Source organism: Pelmatolapia mariae, linkage group LG17 (assembly GCF_036321145.2).
Source record: "Pelmatolapia mariae isolate MD_Pm_ZW linkage group LG17, Pm_UMD_F_2, whole genome shotgun sequence".
NCBI classification, from domain to species: domain Eukaryota; kingdom Metazoa; phylum Chordata; class Actinopteri; order Cichliformes; family Cichlidae; genus Pelmatolapia; species Pelmatolapia mariae.
The window spans coordinates 39,485,001-39,496,950 of NC_086242.1; the positions used below are offsets into that span (position 1 = coordinate 39,485,001).

Genomic DNA, 11,950 nt, shown 5'->3' on the forward strand with positions numbered 1-11,950 from the left:
GTTACCATTAGCACATTACCATTAAGATGAAGAGCTCACAACACATACAAATGGACTGGTTTTCTACTCTCCCAGAGCACTCAAAGATCTTTATACAACATGCACCATTCACGAGTCTATCAGAGAGCAACTCAGGGTTACTATCTTACCCAAGTATGCAGGCTGGAGCAGCCAGGAATTGAACCACCAACCTTCCAAACAGTAGATGACCTCCTCTCCTCCTGAACTACAGCCAGTCAGCATGATAAAGGGCCATCCATCCATCCATCCATTCACTTTCCTTTATCCAGTTGAAGTTTGCTGGGGTGCTGAAGCCTTCCCCGGCAGGATTAACCCTAGACCTGATCTGATGCTACATAACTATAACAGGATAACATGGTTTCTACAGTCTCCTCTCTAGACTGATAACAATTAAGAGACTTTTTCTACTTTTTCCTCAAACATTATCAGGGTTACTTCCCTTCATCCATCGTCCATCCATTACAGGGGACTTGAATCGGTGGCAGCATTCTCTGAGGTAAGATTACCTGCCAGAAGTCAAAGCACGACAGTTGTGTCCAATTTTGGGTGGTTTTTGAGCAATCTTTGACATTTAATGCTCACATCAAGTTTCTGGGCCGCTCTCGTTTTTTCCATTTAAGAAATATTGTTAAACTCAGGACGCTGCCTCCGAGAGCAAGCTGGAGATGCTTGTGCACGCTGCCTCCAATCTTTGTGTCAAAGTGCTGCTCTGAGGCTTTCATTGCCTGTTTTCTGTCCTCCACTCAGCTGGGCACCAAATGAACCAATAGCTGGTGTTCTGTTGACCAGCCTCCGCCGTTTGTGACTCATTAACTCTGTCCAGTCATACGACTTCCAGCTGCTATCAGATCATATCCTGATTTCTCAAGGACTGTCCCCCGTCCCCCCCATAATGATTGACTTTAGTTAGGACAGATGAGTCAGAACAGCCAGTCGAGGCCATTGCAACATCCGGAGAGTGGACGACGACACAAAGTGGATATGTGCTGTGGACTTCGTTAACCTAATTGGGATTTTGGAGAGGCACTTTCACAACCTGATGTGACCATCACGTATGTCTTCACATGTTTGAGAAGTGCACACACACAGAGATCATACTGTACACTCCATCACTCCACAGAACACCTTTTTATTTCAAAAGTCAAACAAACAGACTTCTTTTCTTACCATGTTTAAGCAGCAGTGGAAAAACTTTGGTGATACACAGACATAAACATACAAAGATAACTTAAATACATTACTTTTTTAAATACTTTGGCTGATTATGTAAATATTCACAGGTGCCCGTGACGCTCACGGTGAAGCCACGTGGAAGGCACTGACATCTTCAAACACATTCGCAGACAGCCACATTTACATAAGTACATCAGGGCTTTTCATAAGTCTGTTACAGGGAGCAAAATTCAAGTTGTGACAAACGTTTGACAGACATGCTTTAAAGTGCTTCCTGTGATCTAAAGAAGATCGGGTGTCTCTCAGATGGAAAACAAGCAAAAACAAACCAGATGTGCCTGTTTGTAACAGAAACACTGTTAACCTCAAATCTGCCTGATTGGCTCTGGATGCTTGCTCTGTGCGGACATATCAGCGGTCGTGGACAGTTTGCTCATACAGCCCCACATGAAGCAATGTCTGATGTCACAAGAACACACTGCGTTTAAACAAAAGACGTTACAATACAGGGACCAGGAGCACAGCGATCCAGAGCGCAGATCAAACACAGGAGATAAGTTTCCTGGTAGGCTAGCAGCGCAAACACACACACACACACACATGTATCGTGTGTGTGTGTGTGTGTGTGTGTGTGTGTGTGTGTGTGTGTGTGTGTGTGTGTGTGTGTGTGTGTGAGAGAGAGAGACATTCTGAAAAGTACAGAAATCAACCAGGTTGTTTTAGCGTTTGAAAGCCTTTTAATGATCGGTCACGAGACACTGATTAGCTCCATTACAGCAGAGAGTTGCACCTCAACAAGCCTTTGAACAGATTAAGACCTCTGATTATTGCGACCTGTGACCTCACAGCCCCCACAATTACAGACAGGATTAGAAAAAGAGACTAAATGCAAACATGTAAAAAAGGAGAAAGACATCAGGCTATAAAAGAAGCGCACACTGTAAAGTCCATTTGTCAAGTACTATCAGGTATTTGGTGATTTTAAACTAACATCAGTAATAACCAGATATCGCTCAGTGGCCTGTATCCTTTAAAAAGACATAAAGAGTAGCCAAACATATAGTAAAGACTTGGAATAGAGAAATTAAATATATGTTTTACAGTTTTTGTAAGGTTTAACCCAATTCTAGGACTCTTGATGAGGAAACCTCGGTTATTTTCAGTCCATCGTCTGCCCACCACTTTGGACGTGAATATAAAAAGAGTGAGAGGAAATGTTAGGACTTGTGTTTTTGCTATTTCGTGTACATATTTGAAACTGGGCACTGCTACACCTAACATTTTGGTTGCTCTGGTCCCTCATTACAAACCAGCAATGTAGTCGTAAAGCTTTTGGCCATCATCTCAGGACTAATTTAAACCCATTTAGCCCATTACACATCAACATCAAGGGTGTTTTACCAACTGTAACATGTAGCTGAACTTTTCTTATTCAGTCTTCCTAAAAAAGACTTCTCTTCACACAGTTGGCATCAAAGACTTGGCTCATCAGCAGATTGCAGGCTTGTACAGCCTCCACTTTAATGAAACACAGAGGAAAACATTTAGGAACAGATACACTCATGTGCACACTCAGTAGCAGTTTTCACAGAACTCCTTCAGTTGGTCCCAGAGCATAAGACGTCCAAAGGAACGTAAAGAAGGTCAAATGAACATTTGTGTTTTTGGTTTTATGTCATCGATCTATAAGCGAATATCGAGCTACTGAGAAACATCAACAGTAACACCTTCGTCCAGACCAAGAGCCCACATCGCTCTGTTACAACTACTCGACAACACTGTAACTATGGGAACATGGGCTTATTTTTACCATTTGCCAAGCCTTTAGTATCTGCACGTTTGCGTATTTCGCATTAGCGCCGCAGACAGCGGGAGACTTGGAAAGCCCCCCAGCCCCCACCTACCCCTCACATTGTGACTGAACCATTAGGTTTATTAAACTGCTGTCAGTCCAAAGTCCTGACTTCCACAGGGAACTTATGAATCACGTGAAAAGGCTAATATTTCAGACTTGGCTTCCAGCAGGGAGAATGGCAGCAGCGGCGTGACAGAGGACTGATCCATGACTCCAAAGTTCACTGTGCTGTGATAGCCAACCAGCCACTGTAGCTCAAAATTGAAAGCGATACTTAGGGGAGTCCGTTTGTTTGCATTCCATCCAAAGCAACAGATGCTGACCCTCTCCTCTCTCTGTGGTAAAGTCTTGCTGAATGATGAGTTCGCAGTTCAACTGGAAACTTGCGATCTGCTCCAGGGGTGTCAGTGTTCAAACTGAAATTGCATGTTAGTCCAAAATTAAGACAAAGGGGGGCACAGAAAAGAGGTGAAAGGGTTCACTGAGTCGCCGACGAGTTCTCTAAAATACATTGGTTCTGACAGGGCTCCAGCTCACGCTGCAGCTTCAAATCCACATTAATGGCTTAAGTGTTTGATCAGTGAGCGGCAGGATAACCACTCCTGTGGAGGTCAGTGGGCAGATAGGACCAGGCCGCTGGATGGTGTTGAAGACAAGCCTTCATTCTTATATTAACAGGATTTAAACATCAGCCTGGGATCTCTTGGCTTCTTTTGAACGTTCCAGAGGAAGATTCAGAAAGACATCACTAACCCTCAAGCCAAACTTTCTCATGATGGTGGGAGAAATCAGTTCAGGGGCTTGAAAGAAGATTCAATCAGTCCTGATTTAAAGTTTTAAATCCATATATTGTGCACAAAAAGTAGAAGCAACAGTCATCTAAGGCGGGTATAATAAAAGTTGTGTACTACATCAAACTCTAATGCAATAACTATCAGTAATACATTAAGAAACAATAAATAAATGGAGCAATAGATAGACTTGCTGTGGCTATTTGGAGGTTTTATCGAAGTCATCCAAAACTGTGGGGGCTCCTGGGATTAATGGGAGAAGAGTCTTCTCTGCCACTCTGGCCAATAAGCTGATAGAGCCTATGGCTGAGGTTCTGCACTTGACAGGTCCCCAGGACGCAACCCACCCGCATCAGTTTGGCAGGGTGATGGTTGTGGTGACCCCCTCGTGAGTGGGCATGGCGACGAGCTCTCGGTGCCCGTCGCTCAACCTGCAAAGCCTCGGTGGACCGTGCCCATGCCAAGGCCGGGGAGGCTGTTCTTGCTCCTGATGCCAGTCGCTGTTTCATGAATCCAGGCAGCCGGTTTGGGGATCGGCTCAGGGCTGAAGATGGGACCGTGCTGATGGTCTGGCTTTCTGCAGCGGGAGCGTTATCATCTTTCTGGCCAATGAGTTTGTTGAGAACATCCAACCTGATGAGAAAAGAGACGTCAGGTGAAAAGCTGTTCTACAGAAGTGAGAGGGATTCAGACTGAAAGTGCTTAGCTGAAAAATAAATTAGTGTTTGATTATTTCAGCAGAAAGAGCACCAGAAACGTGAAACAACTGAGTAAAATGCTACTGTGCAGATTTCAAGATAGCATGAGAACATACAGCAATACTGGCAGCTAGAAGCTAACGTGTTACATGCTCAGCAGGTAGAATTATGACGGGTTTACGAGACAGTTTTGCAGCTAGCATGCTAATTTGTGCTAACTAGAACTAGCTAAGCCATCAGGAGTTTCTGTTTGTCCAGCTAATTCCAAAAATATCAACTGTGCCAATCAATGCCACGACTGTTAGCACGATCGAGGGCAATGCCAATTCTGCTGACATCTAATTATAGGTGTAAAGCAATTTGGTAAATAAATATTTTATGCTAGCTTCTGAACACCGCACAGAGCATCCTTCAGCATCTGTATCCTTCACAGGCCAAGATAATCTACAAACATGAAAGCTGTAAAGGATCACCCCGTCCAACATGTAAAATGTAAAAAATCACACACTTCCTCACGAACTATTGGCAAACGCAACATGGATAGCACCAGTGGATACTTTTTCCTCTTGTGTGATTGGTCCGTCTGTACAAACAAGCTCGTGAGAATACACATGACACTAAATGATGTGTTAGGTGTGCAGTGTGGCGGACCACTGGCTCAGACATTTTCAGCAAACAGCAGTGGCCGACTCGCCATCTGTTCTTTGTTTGACAAAAACAGTCGCTTCTTCACTGACCTGTTAGCGCCATGTTTGCGTAGCACGGTGTGACTCAAAATCCCGAGAGAAGTAAAAAGAAACAATGACTGCTCAGTCTCATTTCAGACTGTGGAATAGCTATGTTGGTCCACACACGACGTGCTGCTTGTACAAATAAGGGTGTAGATGCCTTCATATTTTTGTACCCATTACCTACTGGACTGCCCCTCTGTGTGACTATCAAAGTGATTTCTCTTTGGTTTTACAGCCTGTTGTGAAATACTGGTGTTTCTCACTGCTTGGTTTTGCTTTGGCACCAGTAAGGTTCGGGATAAGATCGCTGTTTGGTTAAGAATATCTGGCGTCACAGTGTTAGCTACATCTGTTAAAGCCACAATTTTCATTTCCCAAAGTTGCCAGGATAAATATTTTGCTGTGACACTGGGCTTAACATCATGTTGTGCCTGGATAAACTAAAAAAAGGTGGAATCTTTGCCAGAGGTTTACATTTAGGATTAGAATAAATCCATCTTCCGTGTTTGCCTTTCGAAGCAAAGATGGAAAAAATGGCTCTGTTTCACCATTTTAATTATAAAACGTGTCTTCCACATGTGAAACGCTAACTCGTGTTATCTTCTCATGAACACTCCCTGCTGAGTTTTCCAAGACTTCACAGCCTGTGGTTGGTTTGAGACTCCTCCCAGAGATGCTAAGTGCAGCTGCTGGCTCACTGTTGGCAGAGCCGGTCGCCTTTAGAGGACCTGCTATCCAACAGTGGCGATGGCTGAATAAATAGTTGCATAATGGTAGGCCGCAGACGAAGGAAAGCACTATTTCCAGGACAGGCCGCAGTCTGCCACAGTGCCACATCATCAAGTTACACCCACATGGTCTGCACGGTGAAAGCTTAAAGCTTATTTGCATAGCTGCAGCGGTGGCCCCACAACAGATCTCATAAACATATTTACACAACCCAATGACAGGATGTATAGTTTGTATATTTCCATACAGATACTTACTGTAACCCACAGCATTTTCATTGTTTTCAGGCTGGTTTTAACAGCCGTGATGATGGATGTGACTGATGCGAGTCTGTTCTTCTATAGCAGCTCGGACTGTAATCTGTGGTGCTGATGACTCTTTCTTTTTGTATCTTGGATCCAGGAGGTCAAAAGTTTAACATAAGAACATCAGTCTCTTCTGACTGGGGCTGAAAAATACACTCATGCAGCTGTCATGTGCAATGTTAAGGTGCTGTAGTGATGTAGGCAATAATAACAATCCAATCTGTGTGTTGCAACATACTAACTGCCTCACATCTAAGAAAAGCATCTGGTACCCCATGGCAACCCCCCCCCCCCTTTCTTTTCCTGGTCAGTAATCCAGCTCTGTTTATTGTGCGCATTCATGAGGTAAAGGGTATTATGTTTTAAAGCCCAGGAGCAACGCACGGCAGCGCAGGAAAAGCCTTGTGATCAATGACAGCAGTGCCTCCGATTCCCGAGCAAACCATCGGAGCACCTGGTGCACTTAGTTAATGGTCTTGAAAAATAAATATGTGCCCGGGAACAAGCTCTGCGTTTTGGTTGGGCCAACATCACCTGCAGCTGGAACAGTGCCTGACCTCCCTGCAGTCTAACCAGTCATACAAACCCTCACACAGGGCTTACAGGCTCTGCATCTTAAGTTGGTGCATGTCCACATTGGACATCTGATGTTCTTTATTATAAAAGAAAGTATTAAAGTATTCTGATTTAATTTCATGAAGACAGACAGTGAAGGAGACCTTTGTGTTTGGCAGGAAATCAAAGATGTCCAGGCTTCTGGTTTCTGATGTGTTGCAATATCCCAAGTTTATGGCTTTCAGACACAGTTGGCTGATGATTTTATAGGACCTAACAGTTAAATTAAAGGTGAAGCCAGTACCTTTAGATCAGCCGTGTTTCCTTTTCTTCTCTGTTAATGACAACGAGCTGTATTAGTTGTTTTAGGATGTCAAATCTGGGCTGAAGTCTCTGAGCAGATTTGGCCTCCCTGCAAATCATAGTCTAATCTCCAGCCATAGGTCTCATGGAGGGTAAACGAAACATAAACCCAACCCTAAACCTTCCTAAGATTGGCCCGCAGTAATCCCAACCCTAACCCTTCAGATTTAAACCCACTACGTTTCAAATGTACACGTTTACAGATGTTTCAAAGGGAATCAGCCATCCGAGGATGAGGAGCGAAAACTGACAGAAATCTGTGTCTCAATGAAACGAGCTGGGCACTTCCGGCTTTCTAACCCTGGGCTGTAATTTCTATTGTTCAAGCCAAACTCTGTGCAGCCAGTGAATTACATGAACTGATAGATGCCAAGTTATAGTTCACAAACCACATAATTGTGATGGATGTAGACAAGACACTCGTGATCAAAAAGGTGGTTTCTCTTCCCCTCGGAAGCTGCTTTTATTTTCCAAATGCCTTTTTGAGGAACTTAAACCACACACTGATCCTCTTACATGCATGTCTTCTACTCTTACATGACGTACAGTGCATTCATGTGCAGCGGCGTGGCTCTCTGTGTGAGCAGAAACCTGCTCTTTAAGGATGTGAACGTTGGAATTTAGGTCTTAGACATTAATCCACAGCGGAATTCCTGCCTGCAACCTTCTCAACTTCAGCCTGTGTATGTGTAGATTTACCTTGAGATGCTTGTACTCTACACATACTCCACACCAGCCCTGAGCAAATTCAGTGTTTACAACAGGCTGCAAATCAAAGTAGACGTATAAGAAGACGCCTGGGTTGAGGTGCTAAATTTGAAATCATCCCAGAGGAATAAAGGTGGTTTAAAGAGATGTTAATGCTCAGAATCGAAACATCAAATCTATGGACCCCAAACCAAGAAACAGCAGAAAGGCTCAGGCCATGATCTGTGAGGTGACTCGGTGTTTTTCTCGGATAGTCATGTTGGTGCTGGGTGAAAACGCGACTATTCGGCCCTGAAATGTTCAGACAAACTTGCAGCCCAACTTATGCACACAGGCTGATCCAGACAAAGCCGGGGCCAAGTGAGTCCATCTAACAAAAGCCTGACCGCAAACCAGCTTCAAAGTCTTCAGTCTGCAAGCAATGAGCCGCTTCCCACTTCCAGAATCTGGACGTAAAGCCGCTTCACTCCTCAAGCCATGTTTAACTTGTCTGGCTGCAGACTATTTTCAACTACAAAAAAAGATGTTATGTAAAATGATAATGAAGGGTATGTGTTGCCTGTCTTATGCTTAACAAACAATTTCTCCTCGTTTGGAAAGCGCCTGCTTGGCATTGTTACAACATCTTTTTGTGTCCATATCAGGACACAGAGAGACAATATGGACACAACCACAGGACATGGAAGGAATGACAGACATCTGAGCTCAAGAGTCCAACAGACAAAAAAATGTGAAGTGGTGGTGTCTGCTGTTATCATGCAGTCAGCTGGTGACAGGAACCGAACAGGATGCATTAGGAGGGTGTCGAGGTCTGTGAGGCAGGGTGGGTGTCAGAAACCAACTTAATATCCACTCTGGTAAAATACCACCTACAGCACAATAGAGCCCAGACTCTTTCCTTTCACCTGCCCGTCTCTGTAAGTGGTCAACAACAGCTCAGACATACTTCATAGTACTTGCAGTGCTCAGCTGCAGACACTCGGGGAGTCCATTTATCTGAGATAATCTAAAAGACAGAAGTCATGAGGAAATGTGACGACTCCTGTTCTTGTTTTGTTATCAGCTTTTTTAAGGCAGCCAAACAAGATTTAATTAACTACACGGAGCTGGAACTGCAGCCTTTAACATTTGTAATGGAGCAGAGGACTGATGGGGGATTACGGAGCCAGCCAGGTGCTGTGCAAACAGAGCTGCCCCTTCTTTGGGTTTCAGCAGCAGGTGTTTGACAGAGACGGCCACAGGAGTGCTTTCCCACCTGGAGGAAAGTTCCACCCTCGGATCCTCTTACACTGGATTAGATTCAAGTGCGTTTTCACATTATGAGAAACAGCAGCTTTCAGTTTCACAGCTTCTTCCACAGCGCTCGCTTTAAAACTGCAGAATCAGCGCTGGCACAGAGTTACGGCTCCACAGCCAACCAGAAGAGGTCGCCCTTCACTGTACCTCATCCACATCCTCAACTATGCAACCCGGCACACTTATTGCCACTGTGACAGAGCTCTCTCGCCTCTGACCGGGTGGACGTCTGTTTGCTGCCTCATGTCTAATGAAATCCTGCTCTGACACCAAAAGAGTGGAAAAGTACAGGTGCCATTCATCCCCTCACAATATCCTTTACAATGACCCGTGATGGTATTTACGACTGGGCTATTCAGAATAACAAACTGGTTTTCCCACCTTTGGAAATGACATTTTCCCTGCTCGATGTCAGGGAGACCAAACCAAACAAAAGCCCTTATGTCAACGGTTCATCATGTGACACCAAGACGTAAGGCAAGAAGACGAAGAGCTGGGACTAAGGCGAAGTTTGGGGATTTAGAAAAACATCTGAATTGTTTATAGAAAACAAGCTGAGAGCAACTCTGGGCTCAGTTAACTCACTTTCGTCATGTTTCAGTGGTAGGGTTAAATGTAGGTTAAAGGTCACCTATAGCTGAGATTCTTATATCTCATCATATCGCTTTATAACTGCAAAGATCATTTCGCCTTCTAAAAACACTGAAACTCCAAACTCACGCAGGTCTGTGGATTTCTCTGGGCTTTGACTGAGATACACTCTGTGTGGATGTGGAACAGCAAAGATAAAGCCACAGCCTTTGACCTTCAAGTGTACACTATCTACTGTCAGGCTGACACAGCCACTCACGTTTACACACACTAACCCTCGTGACTTATTCACCTACAGGCAAAGTGATTCAACGAGTGTGCGTCAGACTCACTGAAGAGTAAATATCAGTGTGTCTTTATTTTGAACTTTAGACCAAGTTATTTATCTCTGTTAGAAAAAAGTTACCAGTGAGAATATGACGCTAATGTTGGAATAAAAACAGTGAAAAGTATTTGAACTAAACGACATTACTGACGGGAAAAGTCCCGTCGGGATGTAACGACGTTACAGTCCATTAAAACGTGTTAACAACGCTGATATTGTGCTTTCTGCCCGATGCAGTGCAGCTATAAACAGTAAGATTTCACTGACATGCAGCGGCTCCAGCTGCCTTTACGTTCTTCGGTCCTATCAGACAGAGTTGCTCTGTAGGCGCACTAAAGTAGCACTAATACAGCGATAGTGGTAATAGTAGCAGCGGTGTCCTACCTGTTCATGCCGGGTGTCTCCTCAGCCGGCAAAGCCTGCTGGAGGGAAAGCAGGCTGATGCAATACACAGTCAGCGGGAAAAAGAACCGCATCTCCGGGCCGACTCCAACTATACACCCTCTTTCTGGGTAGGAGGGGGCGAAGTGACGGACTGGGTGAAGGTTAAATCCCAGGAGTGGGAGGAAAAAAATAAATAAATAAATAAAAAGTGTGATAATGTGTCCAAGATAGGCGGATTGGAGATTGCAGATGGAACCTTTAGGGGGGAAAGTAGAGTAAATAATGGGTCAATCTGCTGCTAATAAAACCAATATATATTTTAAAAAAGCACGACAGTATGAACGTCTACTTCATAGCACCCACTCAGACTGATGCACCATGAAGAACTTTACATTATGCAAAAAAAAATGTCCCAAAACTGCAAACTATAAATCCATAAAGTCACTGTGAAGTCCTGCCTGTTGTTTTATATTTGTTTTTTTATTTTACATAAAATAAGCAAAGACTAGTCTCACCTTTTAGGCAATTAGAGCTCAGAGGGAGGATTTATTCCCACGAATCCAAGCGTGTTGGTCAAGATCAAGTTCTCCAGTTCTCTGAGCTCCGGGTGATATTGTGGATTTAAATACTGAGAGGCGGAGTTCACTGCTCTATTCCTGGTGGGCAATCTTCAGAAAGGTGCTGGGAGGGTATAATATGCTAAACTCGGGAAATCCAGCGTTGATATGGTACACAAACCCATCCCACTGCTAATCCTTTATAAACGAAAATCACGCTTGTATTTGAGTCCCACTTCTCATGTACTTCTATGAACGGTGCTGCTGGATGCTCTGTGACAAAGAAACGCTTGACAGTAACGTCACTTACAGCTTTAAGTTAAAGGTCCTAGAAGCTGAACACTGGACACTTTTTGTGTTAAACATCTGCTGTCAGTACTTCAAAGCTAAAAATGGCACCGTGAACTTAATGCACAGCTGTGAGCTAACAAGTAAGCAGCACTAACACCATCACCCACAACTTCACGCTATCATAATCCACCACGTGCACGCGCAGGAAAATGCCTCACGTTTGCATGAATTTCTCAAGCAGTCAAACCCTCATCCTTCACCTTATCACCGCCCTCAGCGCGAGTGTGTGAAACAGATAGAAAGAGATGCGGGAATCTTCAGGCTATCGCGAAGCGGCACAAACACATTTTCCACACGTGAATATTTCCTTCACACACTTTATTGCTGCTGGTGTCTGTTCCTGGTAGGAAGCACGCGTGGTTTTATTTGGGTTATTCAGCAGATGCTGTAATTTTCGGTTGTATTTTGTAATCTCTTACAGTTATATGTCACAAGTCTAAACATGCATCCTACAACTCTGCAGAATGACTCAGATGAATCCTGTGAAGATTATTCCACCTTATTAGGCAGGATTGCT

The 11,950-nt window shown here is 44.1% G+C and overlaps 1 protein-coding gene across 1 annotated transcript; it reads right to left on the reverse strand.

Moving 5' to 3' along the window:
- Positions 1 to 1,142: 1,142 nt before the first annotated feature.
- Positions 1,143 to 11,266, reverse strand: adm2a (adrenomedullin 2a). Its single transcript, XM_063460531.1, has 3 exons — positions 11,041 to 11,266; positions 10,526 to 10,781; positions 1,143 to 4,473 (listed from the first exon to the last, which is right to left on the reverse strand). Exons 2-3 carry the CDS (start codon positions 10,615 to 10,617, stop codon positions 4,062 to 4,064), a joined length of 504 nt encoding a protein of 167 aa, XP_063316601.1. The 5' UTR covers positions 10,618 to 10,781; positions 11,041 to 11,266; the 3' UTR covers positions 1,143 to 4,061.
- Positions 11,267 to 11,950: the final 684 nt, after the last annotated feature.

Coding starts and splice junctions, on each gene's coding strand:
- adm2a (XM_063460531.1), bottom strand. CDS start 10,617: ATGCGGTTCTTTTTCCCGCTGACTGTGTATTGCATCAGCCTGCTTTCC. Junction 4,474..10,525: donor GAGACACCCGGCATGAACAG/GTAGGACACCGC, acceptor TTTTCTCATCAG/GTTGGATGTTCTCAACAAAC.